Genomic DNA, 23,482 nt, shown 5'->3' with positions numbered 1-23,482 from the left:
GAACTTGCGCAGGGCTGTACATCTAACAGATACTTGAAACTAGATTCAAACCCCAGGTCCTTGCTTACTGCAAGTCAAGCATCCCACTCCCTACTCCATACTGCCTCACAGAAAAATCAGAGAAGGAACTTCTCTAGAGTAATACCAGGCACAGATATAACAAATACAAAACAGAGTATTTCCAAGGGTATTAACATTTGTTATCTCATTAGATGCTCATAACATTCCTAGGAAATAGATGGGTTAAGTTGGTGCAGCTATTACTGTCTCCATTTTGCAGGTAAAGGTGACGGACTATCCGAAGTTGCAGAGCAGCTAAGTAACATTACTGGAATTACATCCCTAAGTGAAAAGTTATGTGTTCACATCTGGCTGACTCCAGCAGACTAAGAATCAAAACACTCAAGTTCAAAACAAGTGCTCTTCTTGTCCCGAGATCACAGGTTCCTCCAGGCCAAAGGATTGAGTTAGCCTATAGCAGAGTTGTCAAACTCATGGGTCAATTGGGTTCCAAGCCCCAAAACTCCCAAGTGAACCCAATGAAAATGCAATTGGGAAATGTAAATGAAAATACAAGACAACATAGATTATGTTGGAAAAACACTCAGTAAATAGGATTTGATACATTCAGTAAGGCAGCTAGCTGAGTACCTTACACAAATCTTTACTTATTGATTAAAGAGCTTATGAGATGAGTTGTATGTTTAGGAGGCTGTCAAATGCCCAAGAGAGAGCCCCTCACTGCCCGAACCCCAAAGCGTCAAGTTACCTTATGCTCTCCCTCTCTGCCACAATCTTGTCCCGCTCTGGAAGGCCCAATCTCGCCTACATTTTGCCACTTCTGCCTCTTGGATGGCTTCCTTGAGCTCCTGGGACATGGCCTCGTACTGCTTCCGGAGCATTTCAATTTCTTTGTTGGCTCTCTCAATGTCCAGGGTTGCTGAATCCTGTATCTATGAGGTCACAGAATGAAGAGGTTTATGGACACACTCAACATGCTGGGTTTAAGTTCTCCTTTCTTGCATCTTATGCTCTAAGGTTCAAAGAACAGAACCCCAGGGGCCATGACCAATCCAAATCGCATCCCACCCTGACCCAGCCCGCCCCTTTCAATCCATCTATCATGGTTCAAACTAAGACAGAATGAAATCTGACAATGGCTCTATCCCAACCTAAAAAGAACCCCAGATGTTTATAAGGACCCTAGTTTAGCCTTAAAGCCTGTTAGCTCCCCAAATATTCTATCTTGTAACTAATTCTAACACAGAATCACAAAGCTGGAAGAGAACTCCTAAGTCAACTCGAAAGGAATTCCTGATCCCATTCTAACACACAAGTCAGATAGGTGGGCGATCTCCATACATTCTAAGGAGGAAAGGGAACCACTTTCTTCCTGAGGCATTCCACATGACTCTTCATCACCGATAATGATAAATTAGATTTTTTCCTACTATTAAGACTTATTTTGCCTCTGAAACTTCTACCCTTAGCTCTAGTTCTGGTTTCTAGAGTCAGAGAGTATAAATTCCATCCTTTTAAAATCCCCCAACTCCTGCCCTTGAAATACATGAACAAAGAAAGTACATCTTCACTGAACCTTCTCTTCTATAACCTAAATTCTTCATTTCCTTCAACCAGCCCTTATATAACATGGACTCAAGATTATTCAGCAGCAGCAATTATTAGGTGCTTACTATGTGCCAAGGTACTATGCATTCTCTTTGGAGTATTGTCCAGGTTAATCAATGTCCTTTTTAAATTGTGGTCCCCAGAACTAAACATAATATTCTAGGTGTAGTCTGAAAAGAGCAGAGTACAACAGGAATATTACTGCCTTATTCCTGGAAATGAAGCCTCTTAATTCTGTCCAAAATTACAACAGCACACAGCTGAATTATATACGAAAACTTCCATCTTTTTGACACAAACTTCTATCTAATCTATGCCTTCTACATACTGAGTTTGAAAAGTTGATTTTTTGAATCCAAATGAAATACTTTACATTTATCAGTAATGAATTTCATCCAATTTGGAATTGGCCCAGTGTTCTAGCTTGTTAAGATCTTTTGATTCCTGCCTCTAATATTCAAGTATATTCAAGTTATTAGCTAGCTCCCTCATCTGTGGTTAACTGTATTAGGATTTTACCAGGTATATGGCACTGGCCACACACATAAATAGCCAGCCCACAAGGGAGGGGGAAACCAATATAGTAAAGTGGAATGTGCTTCAGTACATCATATCCTTAACCAGAAGTCTGGTTAAGGCTTGCCAAAAGACACATGGGGGGAAATGCCCAATCCAAGTAAGTTCAATCATCAAAGAAGACAGGGAACAAATTAGGGAAAGAGTACCCACTCCAGCACTGTGTTGGGTTTTGTTTTTATTGTGTTTTTTGTTTCCCTGGCTTCTTTCAAAACTCAGCCCAAGTCCCGCTTTCTTTAGCAGCCCTTTCCCAATCCTCTCTCCTTTCCCTCCACCCAGCTGCTTTGCTTTGCCGCAAAAATCATCTTCCATCTACTCAGTCTATATTTCCTATTCAGTTGTTATCTCCAAGTTCGTTTCTCTCTTTAGAATGTGAGCCTGAGAGAAGAACTATTTTTTGCCATTTTATTTATCTCTATTGCTTAGCAAAGTACTTGACATATAGTAATCACTTAGTAAATGCTTCTTGACTACTGCCTACAAAGTTGTTTTTCAAAGATTGAGTATTTTTTATGAAACAAGAAAAGAAATCTTTTGTGGTACCATAATGGCTATCTTTCACCATTCAGTTACAATATAAAGATTACTGGCTTAAGAAATCCCCTTTTCTCCCTCTTAAAATCTCCCAAATTCTTCACTTGAGGAACCTTAAAATCAGTTGATGACTAACAAGTCACACAATTCAAATTAACTAGGGAAAAATAAGATGTGTAACTCTTACAAATTCTAGTTCCGAATGGACTTAGTGACCTCTAAAATCTGTTCCAATTGTAAATAAGATTATAATAATCTATTTATTTCACTTTTTAAAAGTCAATAAAATCCAGTGGGTTTTTTTGTTTGTTTAATTTTAGTGTTAAAATAAACCACTCATCTGCCTGAATGCTGGAATAAAGTCCAGACTTGTCCCCACTAACCTCTGGAAATTTAGGGTGACAAAGGAACAGCTGGCATTATCTCCGTCACTTCCATAAACCAGGAAGCATGTCAGGAGTATACATCTCCCACATTACCTAGCTTATCATAGAAGACAGCCTGGAGTTCTCTAAAAGGGGACTGAAAACCAGACCCCAAGAATGAAGACCATACCCTATAGCCAGGAACATTATAGGCACTGAACCTCCTCCAAAAGTCAAACAACAGGGTAAAATGACAGATTTGCCATCTGTCTATTTCTGCTTCCAACTCCCCCCCATTGCCCAGTTACCCAGAGAGAACGGAGGGAAGAAATATTCTAGCTCAGTACACTTCTGAAAGACCTGCGGGAGATTTTCCCAATCAAAGAATGAAGTATTTATTCAAACCTCTGACTGATAGAAAAAGCAATTTCCTCTAGAAGTGAAATGGGTTAGCATACTTTTTCTCCCCTCCCTATTCCCTGATGTTCTTTCTGGTAACTCAAAATCAGAAATTGGAAATATGAATTCAATTCGTTCCCCAAGGGCAAGATTCAATATATACAGAGTTTCCTCTTTCACCCCAAATCTCCTTTTTCTCCCAGGAGCAGCAAAGCAGACACCAAAAGACAGTCTTGACAGCCCACATAGAATTCCACCAAAGGCCCAGGGACAGAGACCCTGGCCCTGAAGCACAAAAAGCACATGGCATAACGTGGAGCGAGACCACATTCAACAGAGGCAGAGCCTTGGAGCATTAAGGAAAATGTGGGGAACAAAGGAGGAGGCTTCCTACCTTATCAACCTCAGCAGACTCGGGTGCTAATCCAACCCAAGGGGGAGCTTCTGAAGCTCAGCTTTTCACTGGAGAAAACCTTATCTTCCTTCTCGTACTTTTTCCCCTCTCTCTTTCTCTCCTCCCTGACACACTCAAACACAGAATAAGATAGCACAAGATTACACTAGGGTCAGCCACGTGGCTGTAGGTTAAACCCTTTCTAATAACATGGTGACTGCCATTTTGGGGGAGAGGGATAGAAAGAAGTGAAATTAATTGGTCCCACTCCCAAAAGGCCTATTTTTTTTTTAATGCCCCAATTACTATAACTGACTTTATTGGGAAGAGGAGGAACAGGGGAACTAGAAAAGGAATTGTGGAATTTCAAAGCCTGGAAGAACCTCAATTCAATCTCTTCCATTTTATAGCTGAGAAAACAGATTTAGAAGTAAAAAACCCAAAGTAACATTAATTAGTTAATTATATATAATATATATATAATAATTAGGCAAAATGAAGACCGGGACATCTCTTAACTCCCAATCCAGGTGCAATCTGTATAGTAGCACACAATCTAGTCATAATTGGATCACATTTTAAAAAGACTACTTAATGCTCTGGTTGGTCTTTCCATCTTATCTCTCCCTTCTGCAAACTACCCTCTTACTCAGGGGCCAAAGTAGTTTTCCTAAAGTTCAGAACTGACTGTGTCACTCTCACACTTAAAACCCTAGTGACTCTCTATTATCTCCAGGATCAAATATAAATCTTCTGTTCCCAGTCCCTTCCTACTTTTCCCATCACTTTCCACCTTCCTCTTTACTCACTCAGTGACCCACTTACTGAACTCACACACTATCCCCTGACTGTCTCCCATGTCATAATCTTCATCCCCATCTCTACTTACTGACTCCTCGACCTCCACTCAAAGACTATTTTCTGCAGGAGGCTTTTGTCAGCCCCTCTCACTGCTGGCATCTTCCCCTCTGAGATGCCTTCCATTTATGCTGTGTATGCATGTCAGTCCCTCGTTCACCTAAGTATAATAGTCTCCATGTTGTCTCTTGAGGATCCTGTGATTCGGGCTTCCTACCCTCCATCACTGAACGCAATATCCGTCCTACAGTAAGCACTTCATAAATGTTTGTTGACTGACTATTCTAGTCTAGAAAAGCCAATTATTAACGGTTATCAATTGCCCACTGATTGTCCATCTATCCCCTTTGCCTCCATCACTGGACTACTGTGGGTGGTCCCTGTGACACAGGGGTAGAGAGCTGAGCAGGCCTTCCCAGGAACCTCTCCCCCACCAACTCAACGCCAAATTCCCCAGCATGTTTCTGGCTCCCAGTAGGAGCTACAAAAGAGGAGGTGGGGATTGGGGAGGAATCCCCCTCCAGGAGGTGGTCAGTACCTGGCGAGCTTGATAATATTCCCTGAGTAGATGGTCTCTCTGGATGATAGCTTCTGTCCTCTCTTTCCTGGCCACATCTCTTTCTTCCTTCACTGCCTCTATATCTTTGCAAGCTTGATCAAGCTCTTTCTGGGCTTCCGCCTTGTCCTTCACCTCGAAGCAGTATTTTTCCAGTAACTCATTCCTCTCACAGACTGCCCGATCTCTTTCCACCAGAGCTGAGTTCAGCTCCTAAAACAAGAGCCCATCATTGGCACACATATCACATGGAAGAGAGAGAACAAAAGCAAAGTCGTCACCCTCCCTCTGGCCAAAGACATAGTTTCTTTGGGGGGAGTTCCCACTCTACCGACAGGGCCTTCACAAGCCCCAGGGCTTGGCTCAGGTGCCGAGGCAAAAAGCAGGATTTGGGTTAGCTGGTACAGTGGAACAAAGGTGAGGTCCAGCCTTCGGCATCGACTCTCAGGGCCCAGGTACCTGGCAATGGGCAATACCACCAAGGCCAAAGAGGAGACTCAGGGCAAGTGCTGAAATGTCCCATTTTATGGACAGGGGTGGGAAAAATCCTCTCTATTGGTGCTTAGAGTCATACAGCTCTCTTTTTCAGAGCTGATTCTTAAGGGCGTGTGTGTCCTTAAGAAGGTATGTGCTAACACTGTTCTGGAATTAATTTTGCAGCTCAATGTGTGTGTTTGTGTGGGGGTGGGGGTGGAGGGCCAGACACCTGAGGAGGTTATTTCCAATAAGTTCAGGCAGATGCTGGCACGGTGCCATTCCATGCCCTCAGAGAGGCGGCATTCAGCGACCTTACTCTCCTAGTAAGTGCAGTGAGCTAGCACAGGACCCAGTCAGCTAATGAATGAGTCAGACTCACACTGTGACCTTCATCTGCGGAGGACTCCATAACCCATGGCTGGAAGTCATCACCTTGACCCTAATACCCAATTTCAGAGAAAGGATATATTTCATAAGCTCCAGTTATGGAAGCAGGGTGCCTAGGAATGGGAAGAATTCAACATAAAAATTCTCAGCTGGCTGGAAAACCATTCAATTCAGATGGGCCAAACCCTGCCAGGTGCTTGCCAGGAGAAGGAATAAAGGAAGAACAGGGTGGAGATGAAGTGGAAACAAGGGGACGGAAAAAGAGAAAATCAGTGATTGTCCTTTGCCTCCAGTATTTGCAGCCTGGAGGACTGAGGTAGATGGGAGAGTATGTTTTATTTTCATCAGAGATAAAAGATTCTTACACAAAAGCTCTTACGATGCCAGTCCCTAGGGAACCCAAGATGGTTTTCTTCCACTTGGGGTCGGGGGAGAGGGAGAAGAGAGGAGGACACAACTTCCAGCCTGACAGGTGAGGTGTTCCTTTGGAGCCACTCAATACAGGTAGAAATGAGCTTCTCAGCAAAATGCCAAACAAGTGTTTGTCTAAGGAAGGAAAATGACAAGAATCCTTCCCCAAGGCCATGAAAGCCTTCTACACGGCTTGAGCCAACAGGCAGGCAGACAGCCTTGGGACCAAGGCCGGAGAGAATCACATTCAGCCAAGCCTAGTAGACCAGCCCCCTGATGATGGCAAAGACAGACTTCCAAGAGGCATAAATTAAGGTTAGGAAAAGGAGTTGCTGATTGCTCCAAAAGCCTCCAAGGGCATTTTGGGAAGTCCAGCTGTGACTTTGGCAAAGCTCTCTTAACAGAGATGAGACTGAGGAGGAAAGGGAGAAGAGAAGAAGAGAGGAAAAGATCTTATTCCCTCCCAAAGTGGTGGGTTTGGGGAGGGAGAGAAATTAGATTCAAGAAAGAATTGTTCCTCACCCTGACAAGACTAAGGGAGCTATTAACCTGGAATCCAAGGGGCCAGAGCCAAGCACAAAAATGGCTTAATTGTGAGAAAGGTCAAATTGCATAAACTTGTAATCTCACTACAACTCCTGCCCCCTGTCCCCTAAGAACAAGGTCAAAGATGACCAAAGGCAGAGGTAGAGCTGTGCACAGCTTCCAGAAATCACACTCAGATACCACCTGCTCTCACATGTCATCCAAAGCTGGGGGGATCTGCCCTCACCTTAAATGCTAATATAGAATTGTTCCTTAATGGGCAAATCCAAAATTATTCCTTAATGGGCACCTTTTGGAGACTATAAAGGAAATCTAACTATTGGGACATCCCCATTGGGGTCATAGATGTGTCATGGGATGGACACTTGGTTTAATGGCGATTTCACCTCATGGGATTCACAATATGAAGCCTGAACTCCATACCACTCAGCCTCCTTACCCACTCTCCACCACCAGATACACATACACACACACAAGCAGAAAAATAGAGACACATGGGTACAGAACAGTTCAGACAAGGAAAAAAATAAATAAACAAACACCAGTCACTCATTGGAGAATGCCAGAAGACCACAGAAAGGGCAAGCATTTAAGGCAATGTGGGACACAACAGATCTATGCATGGCAGGTCAAAGGCACTTCTACACATCATGATGGATAGACAGATTCATGAAATAGTGGGAGATTAATAATCTCTATGGGCAGGGATGTACCTACCATATAACCATTCTTCCATCCCGTTTCTTCCTATTTGGATGGTACAGTCTGTGTTAGAAAAAGCCTAACCCTGCTTTTGGGAATCGAGAAAGAATCCATGTCCAGAGACCTGATGCTGGAGATGGTGGTTACCCTGGGCAACCATGGTGTACCCCCTTGTTACCCTGACCTTCAAGGATTTATACTTCAGGGGCAAGAGTTCAACTTCAGAGTTTAGTGGTTCTTGGCCTCCTCCTTTGCCAGGGAAGTTTCATAGAATTTAGAAGGAGGTTGAGGTTGGATACGCAGAATAGAAGCCTCCAGTGATATCTCCCAGTGGGAGCTGGAGTACCAGTTTCAATTGTGACTTAGCTGTTAAAAGAAAATTTAGTCCAAAGGGCTTATTCCTTAAGGAGCATGTGTATTCTTGGAGTCTGGACTTTAATTTTACCTGAATTCATCCTGGTATAAACTCTTTGTAACTATGCCCTGATCTCCCCAAATATACTCTATATTGTGAGGCTCTTGAGAATGAAAATAATAATGGCATCTGACACATAATGGAGCACTCAAGTTTACAGAACACTCTATCATCTCTTTTTTACATTTCCAAAAACTTGGTCAGATAATTGCTCCAAAGATTACTATGCCCATTTTAAATATGACATTCAAATTGATATTCAAAGATGAAGGAGCTTGCTTGTGGTTATATAATTAACTACATCTAAGGAAGAATTTGTTCCAGGTTTTCTTAACTTCCAGTCCAACCTTTTTTCCACTGTTGTGTCTTTGAGCCTCTGAACTCATTCTCTTTTCCTATTCCCTAACCTCTCCCTCCTTCCCCAAATCCTAGTTCTTCCACAGAAAGGGTAAAATCCAACCTCAGTCACATAGTAGTTGTGTAATCCTAGCCAAGTCACTTAAATTCTGGCTGCCCTCAGTTTCCTCCATCTATAATATGGGTATAATGGTAACATCTATGTCCCAGGGTTAGTGTGAAGATCTAATGAGATATCTACATATTGCTTTGCAAACTTTAAAGTGTTATTTATATATACTTTTGCTGCTCTCATCATTATCATTAGATAAAACTGAACAAACTAGATAGAACCGTGACAAGCATCTGGTGAAGAAGCTCAAAAAATTTAAACCCTGAGTTACTTTTACTAAGAAAGCCTTGAAGACTTTACTTCCCAAGCACATCTCTACTTGGTTTGGCCTTTTGTACCAGCTTCCCCCCTCATCTGCTAGCAGGCAGCCCATGCCATACCCCAGGGGGAGGTCCCCCTCTACCTGTCTCAGAGCCTCCATCTCCTCACTGGCCACCCTTTTTTCAGAGGTGGTGTTCTTCAGTTTGGATTCTGCCAGCTCCAGTTCTGTCTGAAGTTTGTCTAGCTCCTTGATGACCTGGTCCCTTTCACTCATGATGAGTTGATACTCATTAAAGACAGAGTCCCGCTCCTCCTTGTATTTCTCCGCATCCTTCAGGGCTTTCAGCTGCATGGCCCTCAACCGGGTCACCTCCGACTGTAGGCGCTCCATTTCCCGCTGAAGCTCCTTGTTCTGGAGTGTTGCCTTGTTCAAATCCTGCTGCATGGACTCAAAGCTATAGGAAAAAAAGGAAGGAAGACAATGAACGGGTCAAGCCCAAGGAGAAAGGGCCAATTTGGTCCCTTTTCCCACTGGCTTTTATTTTTTAATGCCCCTAAATAACCAAGCATGAAGTAACAAGTGAAATCCCCCTGTTTCCCAATCAGAAAGCCACAGAGTATCAATTTCCCTGAAACAAAAAGTTTTCTGTATCCTTTATCAATCTTAGGAAAGCTACACCACCTCTTCCACACTAGAGTTGAACTCCAGAGCTTTTTCTTTCCCTACCCACCCATCCAGATGACAGATTTTTGGAGCAGGAAGGGAATTCAGTATCCTCTAATCCACATCTTCCAAACAAGAGAAATGAAGCCTGTAAAGTGACTTGAGCAGGTTCACACCAATACTCAACTTCCCCTGAGCTCCTAGACAGCTCCATCTGTTCCTCCCCCAGACAGATCAGCCCAGAAGTCACTAGAAGTGATGAAGACTTGAATATTTATATAACACCTTCAATTCTACAAAGCATTTTTATCACAACCATTCAGGATGGCAGACAGCGAAAGAATCATTACTCTCATTTGACAGAGGGAAGTGACTCAGAAAAGCCATGTTTATTGTTCAAGGTCATGCAATAAGTAAATGGCCAATCTGGGTTTTGAACCCAAACTCTGAAACTCCAAGATCAGGAGTCTTTCCCTTAATTCATACTCTCTTACCACCCTGAAATATCTAAATACATATCTGGCAGGTTCTAAACCAGGGACATAGACAAAGAGTCATAAGATGGTAGCCTTTCAATCGCAAGGTTAGCACTTTGGTTTTAAAATAGACATTTCTAGAGAAAAAGGACCAGTGGGGACATTATTCAACATAGTGCCTTGGAAGAAACTAATAGATATTTGTAAAAATAATAATGTGGTGAATACATAATTAACTTTTTAGAGAAAGTTATTCTTAAAACAAGGAATTCACTCATTATTTTTATTATCACGCTGGATAAGTAACTTTATTGAAGGGCCATATCTGTGTAGGAAACTCCCAGTATGGAACTCTCTCTCTACCAATGAAAATTAACATTTTTCTGCAAACTGAAATCTTAGCAAATTGCCTGGGGACAATAAAAAGTTAAAAGACTTGTCCAGAGTCCCACTGCTAGCAAATGTCTACATCTGAACTCAGTTCTCTATGACTCCAGGTACAGAAATCTATCTAACAATCTACTTTGAAACCTCTTTTCTTTGCACACCTCTTCCCCCAATTTCACAATCCATGACACAAATATTTGAGATGATCATTCTAGTTCATTAGAGATTGCTCCTACGTTCCTATATAATGACCATTATAGGTTTCTCAAAGGCCATGTTACTACTTCTTAATCACAGCATGAATAGGATTCTCCCTGGATGCATTTTTCCCCCTCAGCTTCATTTAAAGGGCTACAAAAGGAATAAGTGTCCACATGGTACTTGGCTGTGGATTTGTCACTCCTTCAACAGAATCTGAACAGGCAGCATGGTACTGTGGATAGAACGGTGAGTCCAGTAGCCCTGTATTCAAATCCTGCCTCAGACTTTTACTAGTTGTAAGAAAATGAACATGTCACTTAACCTCTGAGAGCCTCAGTTTATTCAACTGCAAAAAAAAGGGCACTGGACTCAATGACTTTTGAGATCACTTTCTGATCTATGATATCAAGAAAGATCTCAAACTGATCTGGACACTTCCCAATTGCTTCCATTGGCTTTCAGGTCAACCAGAAAGAGTCCTAGATAGGAATCAGAACCGGCTTGTAGTTCCCATTCCTTTACTCATCAGCTATGTCAAGCTGAGCAAGACTCTTCAAGTCTCTAAGTTTTATTCTCCCAGTTTGTGAAAATGGAAACAAAACCCCCTTCCCCACCCTTCTTCTTAAGGATGGCATGAGGATGAAATGGGATCACATTCCTATTGACTTCAGGGGGGTGTGGGGTGGGAGCCAGGATCAGCCTTGCAAATCAATAATCCCATGCTGTCACCCAGCCGAATCATCTCGACTGTACTCTTCCAGAGACTGTGCTCTCTGGCCCCATTTTCCCTAGACCCCTTCTCCCCAGCCCTCCCCTGGCTCCTACCGCCTTAGGGATAAGGAGTATTGTTGCTGGAAGTGGATGGATGTGTCTCTCTGTTTCACCAGTGTGTCTGTCTGTTTCTGCAGGCGCCTGTTTTCCTCTTCCATCTGCTCCAGCCGGCTCAGGTCAGTGTTGTGGTTAGCGACCTTCTCGTTGTACCGCTTTCTCAATCCATCATAGTCCTTCTTTAGTCCCTCCAGCTTCCCCATGGCTGTGTCATACAGCGTGTTAAGGATTTCTGATGAACCGTTCTCCTTCAAAACCTAAAAATATAAGTGACTTGTTTATCAAGGGCTTTGGGGTGTAAAGGGAAAGGTTTACTATCTCTCTCCTATGTAACAGACAGAAGTAGTTGCAAGATGGAGATTCACCTGTCCTTGAAAAGGCTTACAGTCTTTTTCAACAGAAACATCAATCTGGTATTACATAAAGAAGGGAATTTGTGCACCTGATAGGCAGAAAAACAAAGGATTTGAGACCAGATCTCTAGTCACCAGCATTCAGCTAATTTAGAGGATCTTGGGTTCTCTATACATTTTTACATCCCATGAAATCATCACAGTAATTATAATGACTCACTGAGATCTCTTTGAAGAATACTTTAACCTCACTAAACTAAAAGCATGAATTTTTTTAAAGTATAAATTATTGAATTTTTAAACCCTATTATTACTTCAAGTAGACAAGATATGAAATGATTGAAGTATCCAGAATTATCAAAGAATGAGGTGGAGAAGCAGCATGGTACAGCAGCAGAAATTCAAGTGAACACCTGAGTTCAAATTGTACCTTCCTGTTTTGCAAAGTCAGATGCCACCTTGTATTCCAAGACTTTTCCTGATCCCTCCAAAGGCTGCTGCCTTTCCTCCCCAGCTACCTAACCTACCAAACAACTATATTTCACCATTTTCCATTTACTTGCATTCATTCTCTTTAGAGTTAGTCTGTATACAATAACAAATATACTTTTCTCTCCTATTAGAATAGAAGCTTCTTAAGAACAGGGATAATTTTTTTTTTTTGCATTTGTATCTCCAAGACTGACATAATTTTTGGCACACAGGACAAATTTAATAAAGGCTTGCTGTTTGAGTTCTAGTTCCATATTACATACACACACAAACATGTGTGAATAGCTGATATCCTCACAACAGTCTAATGAAGCTATTATCCTCATTACAAGATGAAGGACACTGAAGCAAACAGGTTAAGTGGCTAGTCTAGGGTTACACAGCTAGGAAACATCTGAGGCAAAATTTGAACTCAAGCCTTCATGCTTCCAAGTATACTCCTCTAATCATTACACTTGCCTCAACTTATCTCACAGAATTTTTGGAAGCTCAAATAAATATACGTAAAATACTATGCAAACCATAAAACCCTGTATAAATAGCTAAGTTATCATACACAGGTGAATTGCCCAAATAATTAAAGCTTGCAATTTTTAAGTCTCAAAGCACTTTAACAAATGTGGATAGAATCTATCTAAAATGTATCACAGAACTGCCTGCCTTCTTAAGTAGAGTATGGAGAATATGATTTTAATCGTTTCTAAAGGAATCTACTATAAACAACATAATTACTGAAGGGCTGAGTATTCCAGCCCCTTAATTCTTCATTGCTCTTGTGCTATGGGACTTTCCTCCTCATGATAAATGACATGACCCTCTGCTGCTGAGGCTTTCAAGTCAGATCTCATTTTTATAGGGTTCTGTCTCCTCCACCATTATCAGGCTTCCAGCTGTTAATTCTCAATCCTGTCAGTGCACCTACCCCACCAGATCCTCTCTCCTTCCTTCTAATCTGCCTAGGACTGGAAAAACAGATAACTAAGCTAATTCTATGTATAAACCAAGAATTATTTGGGCTGTTAAGCATGCCATAAACTGCCCTATGATTCAAATACTTGGATTTAATGCACGGAAACTGTAATACTTCAACTATGCAAGAGACTTTTGCCTTCCCCTTAAAAGCAGCTAGGTACAGTCACAGTGCTCAAAGCTAGGGATCTATAGTCAGAAGTTCAAATTCAGTCTCAGACACTAACTGGCTATATTCAAATATCAGCTCAGCAGATACATGAGGGATCTTAGGGATCTCATTTGTGAAACTAAATGGTTAGAGTAAATGACCTTTAAAGGTACTTCTTGGCCATTTTCAAATCATTCCCTCTCCATTCCAGGCTCTTCCAGTTCCTCCTCCCTGTCCCACCAGAATTCAGATCCTGACCCCCAACCTGGGTTCTTATTGACCTTTCATCTTAATTGTCCTTGGTCTGAGCTCCTCCCTATGACTGACCAACCATATCACCATGCAGTTCTCCTCTGCCACGGCCCCTCTTCCAACTCTTGCTCCCCTATGTGTTGTCTTTCCTTATTAGAACACAAGCTCTTTAAAGGCAAAGACTGTCTTGCTTTTATGTATATCCTCAATGCCCGACACAAAGCAAGATGTTTCATTTCATTCCATCGCTAAAGCTATGAAAATTCACAGAGGAAGAAATTTTTTATACTTTATTAAATGAGAATTCCTTTTTACTATGTTTGAATTAATCCTGCAAATCCCACCCTTACAGTTTTAATCAAAGATGCTTTATTATACCAGAGAGAAAAGCAGCTGTTGTCATTCTGGTGGTGCCCACAAGGTGGCAGTTGTGGGAAGGACCATGTGAGAATCCTTTAGTAGTCAAAGGTAATTGTTTTTATTTTTTTTTTTTAGAAATGATTATTGAAAAAAACTTATGCAGCAATTATAACAAGGATCATAGAGATGCCAACTTCTTCATTTTGCGATAAGGAAATTGAAGTCATGAGTCCCTGGAACTGCCATACCCTATAAAAACAGAAAATTTGGAGTCCAAATCCCTAAGCTTTAAGCCTGGTTATGTTTACTTACTTGTGGGCAAGTCTCTTCACATCCTTGAATCTCAAGGCCTTCTCTGAAAAAATGAGAATGTTGGACTAAATCCAAGTTTCCATTTATCTCTATATGGATGTGATCCTAAGTGATTTGCCCAATTTTTCATGGGTATTAAATAGCAGAAACAAGATTCAAACCCAAATCCTCTTTTAGACCAAGAGTTCTTTCCATTTCACAAGTTAAAAAAAAAAAAAAGAAAAAGGAAAGCGTTAGATAGAGCAACTTCAGCCCCCAGAGTTCAGTTCTCCAAAGCAAATGACACATTCTCAGAGTAGAAAAGTAGATCCCTGAGACCAGAGACTGAACTGTCCTCAAAGAATCTTAATGCCAAAAGAGACTGAATTTATTTTCCCTTAAAACGGAAAGAAACATATAACATCCACCAACAACACTCAGTTGTTGATAACCTGGATACTACCCTGAGGTGTCAAGACCAGGCCAGAATGAAATAAATAGTCCAGAAGGTGGATCAAGTTTTTGTGACAAAGGACAGTTAGACTGAAAGGGAGCAATTGAATAAACTCCCAGAAGTGCCCTCAGGTTCAATGTGATTACCTAGTCTCGCTTTATCAGCAAACCTGCCAAGAAATAAATGTATTATAAGCCACTGGGGTTAATTTAAGGCAGCATCTAAAAAGGAATTTAAATTTGGCCTGCTTCCATGGTCCAAAGGGAATAGTCATCCTAAGAAATGAGTACCATAGCTCTCAGAAGAAATGAGATTCCCCCAGTATTTAGTTGCCACAAGCTCTGCAACCTCTCAGAGGCAAGGTGAAAGCCAAGAACAGGTATTTAGCCCCAAGCTAAGAAAAGGACTCAGACTATTCAGCTTTCCCTTTAGCCTAAATGGGATGAAAAAGAAATAAGAGAAAGTTTGCCCTTCTTTTACCCAACTCCCAGAGAATTCAATTCAACAAGCATCACTTAGACACCAACTATTTGTCAAGTGTTCAAGATGCAAAAAAAACCAAACAGTTCCCATCCTCAAAAAGCTTAAATTTCTGGTAGAATGGTTCCCAGGAAAATAAACAGAAACATCAGTTCTGCCATCAGAGGAACTGGTTTCAAGTCCCACCTCTGACATTTAACATGACCCCGGACTTCACATCTCTGTGCCTTGATCTCCACATCTGTGAAATCAAGGAACTGGACCAAAGAGCACTGGAAGATCCCTTTCTGCTCAAGATCTATGTTCTAAGGAATTTTCTTCATTTTTAGGAAATGGAAACTCATGGACAGGGTAAAACTAAGGATAGTGACATGGTTTAGATCCTAAGAGATTTGTCAATGCTCTCACTCTAATGTCCGAGTCCCTGGAGGAATTCTCCTGTGTGTATCACTGGGAATCCAAGGCTAGTCCCAGCTCTCACGAGAATGACACGAGCAAAATCCACTAAGAAGGAGACGGAAATAACCCTTGACATCCCCATAAGATGGAACAGCTTAACTGAAAATCTGGGAAGCTGGAGGGACCACCAGTTTGGCTTTTCAGACATGAAACCAAATCCCTTCAGCCGTCACACCCAGAGCATCGACATTTCCTCTAAACCATAAATCATCCAGCCAGCAGGAGAGATGGGTAAATCCCTCTCGCAAACACACAAGGCAAACAGCCCCCTTTAGTCAGCCAGGGCCTCTTGGAGTTTACAAGCCGTGAGAGGATCCAGGCAACAAAACCAGCCTTGTGGAACCAGGCTGACCTTTCCCCTGTGGGCCTTGTCAGGGAACCCGCCTGGCCAAGGTCCTTGGAGAAGAGAGCCCTAACACCTAGCACAGTTAGGGAAGTAGGGCCAGACACCTACTCTGCTACAAAGCAGGAACCCCGCTATATCCCCTTTCCCCCTCCCCAGGGACCAGGTTGGAGAAGAGAAAACCCTCTGGTGAGAAAGCAGTTTGTTCTGTACAGTTCACAAATGTCTATTCTTCCACTCCAGCTAAGCTCTCCTTTTCTTGCAAATTTTAAGGGCATTAATCACCACATGGCTTTGTTCTATCTGAATAGACTCTGGGAACCTAAATAGCCAAAGTTTATTCAAACACCAACCTTTCTTCTCCTCCCCACCCCCATCACCTTTAAGTGTCTCTTATTAGAAGAATAGGGACAAGGAACTGGGTAGGGCAGTCAGGTGGTAGAAGAGGCCTCAGCTTTCTGTGAAGGAAGCAGGAGAAAGGTGGTAAACGGGGCAGGTAAACTTTGCTGCTTGTAAAACAACCCGAATTTGCCAACCACTTCCCCACCCCCACCCACCCCCAAAAAAGTTCTCTCAGTCTCCACTGAGAGGTTGCAAAAATCTACCTTTACACCTTGAGAAGGGAAGTTTTTAAAAGTAGATTTAATGTAAACATAATGGGAAAGCTTGGGAGAATCTACCTCATTTGAAGATGATGTAGACATGGAAGGTGATTTAAATGAAGAAAAAGTCATGTTACAGGCTCAGAGCAGAATAAGGAAAATATTACTTGGAAAATGATCAAGGTAGACATTGGGAAGAATGAGTAAGATAGGATGTGAGGAAACAAAGAATGAGAAAAAGTTAGACACCACAAATAAGTTTGGGAGAAGGGTTGTATGAGAGGAATCCCTTTTCCTTTCTGGGTCTCAGTTTCTTCATCTATAAAATAAGAGCAGTAAAACTCAAAGGTCTCTTTCAATTACAAATCAAGTGAAAGGGGTATCAACATTTTAACTAATTTAGTGCTGAGTTTGGGGTTAAAGATTCTGATCTAGAAACTTCAGGAAATGTTCTAGAAGAAAAATTAGATTGTCTCAGAAGTCCAGGGGATTTCATTGTCAGTGGATGAAAATCCTATATCCACAAGGTATTCTGCCAAGTCCTTTAAATTATTGTATTGGAATACAGCAGTCTATACTTTCTGAAGAGCTTTTTCATATTCATTCAATCCAAGGAGGTAGACTGGAAAAGTGAAAAGAATATTGGCTCCGGGAGTCTACGGATGAAGGACAAACAACAATCTGGAATGAAACCCCACCTTTGTTACTTTCTGTGTAACAGACAATAAGGCATGGTATATCCCTTAGCTCTCCTGGGCTTTTACCTCCTCATCTGTAAAATGAAGTGGAGGCAGCTAGGGAGCACCATGGAGCATAGAGCACTGGGCTTGGAATCAGGAAGACTCATCTTCATGAGTTCAAATCCAGTCTCAGACACTTAACTAGTAGTAGAAAAGTTATTTTATCCTGTTGGCCTGTTTCCTCATCTGTAAAATGAGCTGGAGGGAGGGAGGGAGTAAGTAAGGAAGAAAGTGAGGGAAAGAAGAAGGGAGAAAGAGAGGAAGGATGAAAAGGAGAGAGGGAGGGAGGGAAGAAAGGAAGGAAGGGAAGGAAAGAGTGAGAGAGGGGAAAAGTGAGGGAGGGAAAGAATGAGGGAGGGAGGAAATGAGAGAGTGAGAAAGGGAGGGAGAGAAGGAAGAAGGGAGGGAATTGAGATTTCCCCCCATCAAGCTGGCTTAAATCAGGACCCATTGGCACTATGAAGGTTAACTCACTGTATGAATTCGCTCATGAGAACGTCTGCAAAGAGAAACAAGTTGGGCTGCTAGTCCCTGCCCCTTTGCACCTCCAAGGAAGCAAATCCCATTTCAAGCATGGTATTTTTATCAATACATGGTGTCTCATCCACATCGTAGTGAAATCTGAACAGTACGGCTTGTCCCATTTTAACAAACAGAGAAAGTAAGGTAGAGGGAGTTTCCCTGCACAGACTAAGATACAATTCATATAGTTAAAAGGAGCCTTAGAGATCACCAAGATTAGGGATTCTTAACTGGGCCAACTGAATTACTATCTGTGGATGTATCTGACAGAAATGATTATCAATTATCAACAATCTGGTGAAATACAGAGTTCTCTCCTTTTAAAGTCCTGATTTTTAAAGATTCAGTCTCTTGAAAGACATTTCTGATAATGAGACTGAACTAACTTTCTGGTTCAAGACCCCACCCTAATGGAATGGCCATTGTGTTTGGCTCAGGCTTGGGTGGGGCGTGCATTCTTTGAATAGATTGCCCAAGCCTGGGGGTGGTCTGGAAATAGAGATAAGTCTTCCAGTCCAAGGGTGACATGATGTCACTCCCAGCCTCTCACTGAACACCTACTCTTCAAAGGGTAAATAAAGTGTGAGTTCACCACCAAGAAGATCTTTGATCTAAGAGAGATGGCCATAACATACTGCCCTTATTATAAAAATGATTAAATTACCCAAAAACTTATGTCTCTCAACTTTTTTCATCTTCACAGATTCAGGAGGGGAAGGGATCTGTGAATTTACTTTGCTTCAATATGATTACCTTTGTAACCTAAAAAAGCGTTTAAAAATACTGATCTGAGAAGACTTCCCCAGACAGCCATAGAAATCTAGGATACAAAAAGGCTAAGACTGAGCCCCTCTTTTGTCAGGAGGCAAGCATCCCACGGAAGATCACTGGGGGAACCTGTGACAGGGCTAGCACGGGAGCACACTCAGGCCTCTGGACTCTCAGGCCGCTTCCACTATTTCATGTGATTCGGCTTCAAAACCAGACTCCAAGGATTTCACATCTGCTACTCTTCCCTTTAAGTCACCATGACCCCAGCCACTGAGATCTGAGTCAGAACCAGCCATAGAGCTGACCCTCAAGGATAATCCTACTGTACAGAGCATAGGCTTTGAATTTTCTCAAAGCATTTTGACAGCTCACCATTTGATCCTCGGAATGGCAGAGCAGAGACCCCCAAAACGTGTCCACCCAGTTAGTACATCCCAGGCCCTGCCTGAGCTCTCCCCGGCCACCCACAGGGCTACCTGCTGCTGCTGGGCCCGAAGGTCAGTGATCTCCTTCTGGTCTTCCTCTCGAAGCCGCTTCATGTCTTCACAGGACTGCTGCAGATGGTTCCGCTCCCGGAGCAGCTGCCCGTTCTCCCGCCTCAAAGTATCCACATCCTCTTTCAGTTGAGCCTGATCGCTCAGGAGTCGGTTGTGGAGAGTGCTGAAAAATAGCCACAGTCCACTTCGTCCCCTCCTAGACCCGATCCCCCTCAAAGGCCCTCTGATAACCCCTGCGCCTGGATGGGAGCAAGGACAGACTAAATACCGATGAAATAATATACAATATACTATACACAGGTGCTACTGCTCAGAGAGGAAGGGGAATGGAATCAAAAACCCTTCTCCAAAAAGGGACAGCAGCAATGGGCTAAGGAACTTCTGAGTGCTCAGATAAATTCCCCAACAATATAGTACAGTGGAGAGAGCTTTAAGTGTCATGGGAGCTGACTTCAAATCTTTATTCTGCTAGATGTTACCATTTGATCTTAGGCAAGTCTTAGACCACAACTCTGTCAATAAGAATTGGTCTAGGTGGTCCACTCCAGCTTTAGAATTAGAACCTCTGAATTAATTCAAACTTGAATTAAAGTATGTCTCTATCTATTATTTTATTTGACTATCCAAGCAAGGTTAGGAGAAATCTAAGCAATATGAGTCCCCATTTGAGAAATAAAGAAACTGAAGCCCAGAAAAATATGCAGAAAGAGCTGGTGGATAAGCCAGACTCAGAACTGAATCTTGGACTTCTGGTTTCAAGTCTAGAATTCTAAATAAATACATGAGAAAAAGAGGGGAGGTTTTAGCAATGAGCGTACATGTCCTTTCATTCAGGGATATCATCAACAGATCTATACTTCAAAAAGATCAAAGAAAGTAGAAAGAGACCCATAAGTACAAAAATATTTACAGCAGCTCTTTTTATGGGAGCAAGGGATTGGAAACTAAGGAGGTAGTCATCAATTGGGCAATAGCCAAACAGATTATGGGATATGAATGTAATGGAATATTGTACACTTTAAGAAGTAATGAATGGATTGGTTTCAGACACCTGGGAAGGCTTGAACTGAAATAACAACAATATTGTACAGAAAGACAACTTTCATAGACTCGAAAGAATTCAATGTAGGGATGAAGCATGATTGCTAAAAACAGATAAAGTATGTTACACAGCTCTGGAAAGAGAGTTAATGTATGCAAAGTTAAGAATAAGATGCAAATTCTAATAGATTTATGACAGAAAATACCATCCACACCCAGAGAGAGAACTGTAGAAACTAAAAGTGGATCAAAGGATGATATTTTCACATTTTTGTTGTTGTTGTTGCTTGTTGGCATGCTTTTTATTTTTATTTTTCTTTTTTTCCCTTTTGATCTGATTTTTCTTGAACAACATAACAAATATGGAAATATATTTAGAAGAACTTCACGTTTAACCTATAACAGATTGCTTGCTGTCTTGGGGAGAGGGTTGGGAGGGGAGAAAGGAAGAAAAATTTGGAACACAAGGTTTTGCAAAGATGAAAGTTGAAAACTATTTTTGCATGTGTTTGGAAAAAAATAAAATGCTATTAAAAATAAAAAATAAAGAATAAGATGCAAATTTGGAGACATGGTCAATGTGGGAATTTGTTTCACTTGACTATACACTTTCGTATAGGGTATTTTTCTTTTTTCTTTGAGGGGGACTGAGAAGGAGAAAAAAATAAATGCTTGTTGATTTTTAATTTCTTTTTTTCATTTTAAAAGGTAAAAATAAAAGATTTAGAGTAAAGAGGCCACAAAGTACTGATGTAATTAGACAATACTTACTGATAAAAGTCAGCCTCTTTGGCTACCTCCTCACATCTCTTCAGGGTCTTAGTATGCTGGTTCTGGAGGGACTGCAGATCTGACATAGCCCTCATGCACTGAATCTTGAGTCTCTCATAGTCAGGGTTCAGCTTGTGGTATGGCCTGCCAAAAAGGGAAAAAATAAACCAAATTAACATAACCAAGACAAAGCAACAACCACTCAATCTCCCTTGTATCAAAAATGAGAAACAGAACTGAACATCTGCAGTCCGATCTTTTCCATGACCTCCTTCCCCTAACTTCTCCATCTAGACCAACCTTCTCATATTACAGATATGGAAACCAAGGCCTAGAGAGGTGAAACCAACGCCAAGAGCTGAAACTTAAATTGAAATCCCAAGGTTCTTCGAATTAGGGAAAAATCCTCCACTTTAGGATAATTCAAGCACTTTGTCCCAAAAGTCTTATTGCCATTTTAAACTTTAATACATAGTTCTGATAGCATAAAACTACACTAAAAGTTTTTTCTGTATCCTAGATATATTCAAAAATGTATGTTGTTTTCCCCTTTAGAAAGTGAGCTCCTTGAGGGCAAAAATCTTTTCTATTTTCATATCCCTCGTCCTATCATAGAGCAGCTGCTTACTTGCTATCTACTTCATTAGAATGTAAGGCACTATTTTTGCCTTCTTTTGTATCATCAGCACATAGCAAACGATGAATAAATGCCAGCTCACTGACTGATCTACATGTACAGAAATAAACTACTCATTTAAGATTTTAAAAGCCTCTATGCTTTACACAGCAGCCAATTCAGTATAAGTAACCTATTGGTACAGTAAAATTTAAGTTTCTAGAGGGGAGGGAGGGTTTCAGCCTTATTTTGGGGTCTCTAGAACCTAGCACGCTGCAGATATTTCAAAGACGCTTGACGAACGAATAAAGGAATGAAATAACGAGAGCAAAACGGGCAGAAGATTTCACCTGCAATCATCGAAAGTCGAACCAGGAGATGAGAGGGCCAGGCGCTTCCTCAGCTCATCCCTCTCTCGGGTGATCAGCCTCAACTGAATCAGAAGAGTCTCCACTTTCTCGTTTGCCTGTCTGCTCTCCATGCTGGGAGGTGGAGGAGAAGACGCCTTTCCAGTTGTACCTGGAGAAAAAGCAGAGGAGAGTCCCAGCTGCCGCGTGAAGGGAGCCCTTGGAAGTAACAGAGTCTTACACACATCATCTCATTAAGCTTCACAACAAGCCTGCGGGGTAAGCCCTGGGGCTATTTATTATCCCGCTTTTCAAAAAGGGCTGAGACTGAGAGAGAGGAGGGGATTTTGTTCAGCCTCAGGAGAGATTTGAACTCGCCTCTCTGCCTCCAAATCCAGCTTACGACTGTCTCTGACACGCTGTTCACCAGCCTAGACTGCCCTCCCTTCCCATTACCCAGTCATGTTCTCATCACTGACAAAGGAGGGCCCTGGTCCCCCTTGCTCCAGGGCACTCAGACCCCCAGAGTGGGAGGAGACCTTAGAGTCCACCTCGTTCATTTTATGTGACCAAAGGGCCTGTCTATGGTCCTGTGGATAAGTGGTCATTCAGACCTCCTCATTTCTATATATCTGTGGTCCCATAAGGTTTACTTTCCAAAGTATCTTTATAGCTTTTTTAAACAAAGATTTTTTTATTGTATTTCATAACAATTTTCAATGCATCACATGTAAAGATACAATACATACAAAACATATATATAACTTCGCTCCATAACTAGGATACATAACTTTTTAACATAACTATATATAAAACACATACTTATATAATAAAACGCAAGCCTACAGAGTTGTTTTCTTGTCTCCCCATTAGCCTGGGACTCCTTGAGAGAAGGACTTCCTCCTTTTTTGGTATTCTCAATGCTTAGCACAACTCCTGGCACAGAATGGATGCTTAATGTTGTTCCTCTTTTGTGTTTGAAGAGGACAAATGACATCATGGGGTGGTGTCTTGACTTGCATGTGAGTTGGATTTAAGGGAGACAGAGCGGCACAAAGGGGCACAGAGTCCTCAGTCTCGCAGAGGTCATCACAGTCCAGTGGCAAGACGAAAGCAAGATCGCCAGCAATGGCCCAGAATGCGTAGAAACTCTAAGGAGCCACAGCACTGGAACCACGCGGCCACGGGGACAAATTGTCCTCAGCAGCCTGTTCCACCAGGGGAAGTTTCCACAGGTTTGGGGTACACAGGCCTCTGAGGCCTACTGGTTACCCTCAACTTGGTTTTAGCCCATCTGCTGGGACAGTTTTATCAGGGTATGGCCGCCGTACACGCTACAGTTTCTTAGAGCCACAGGTGAGAGCTGGGGAGAAGTGGGGAACAAAGGTGGATGAGCAGCCCTGAATCCTCATACCAGAGGTAGGTCCTCCTGAATA

At 42.0% G+C, this 23,482-nt stretch overlaps 1 protein-coding gene across 1 annotated transcript in view; it reads right to left on the bottom strand.

Moving 5' to 3' along the window:
• DLG5 (discs large MAGUK scaffold protein 5) overlaps positions 1 to 23,482 on the bottom strand; it is a 152,527-nt gene that overhangs the window by 50,533 nt on the left and 78,512 nt on the right. Inside the window, 7 exon segments of the mRNA XM_051982027.1 lie at positions 770 to 809; positions 812 to 953; positions 9,122 to 9,434; positions 11,533 to 11,792; positions 19,251 to 19,434; positions 21,084 to 21,227; positions 22,050 to 22,218. Of these exon segments, the coding sequence (XP_051837987.1) occupies positions 770 to 809; positions 812 to 953; positions 9,122 to 9,434; positions 11,533 to 11,792; positions 19,251 to 19,434; positions 21,084 to 21,227; positions 22,050 to 22,218 (1,252 nt within the window).

Source organism: Antechinus flavipes, chromosome 2, assembly GCF_016432865.1.
Source record: "Antechinus flavipes isolate AdamAnt ecotype Samford, QLD, Australia chromosome 2, AdamAnt_v2, whole genome shotgun sequence".
NCBI classification, from domain to species: Eukaryota; Metazoa; Chordata; class Mammalia; order Dasyuromorphia; family Dasyuridae; genus Antechinus; species Antechinus flavipes.
The sequence above is the reverse complement of the archived record's forward strand: the minus strand, read 5'-3'. Positions and strand labels throughout refer to the sequence as shown.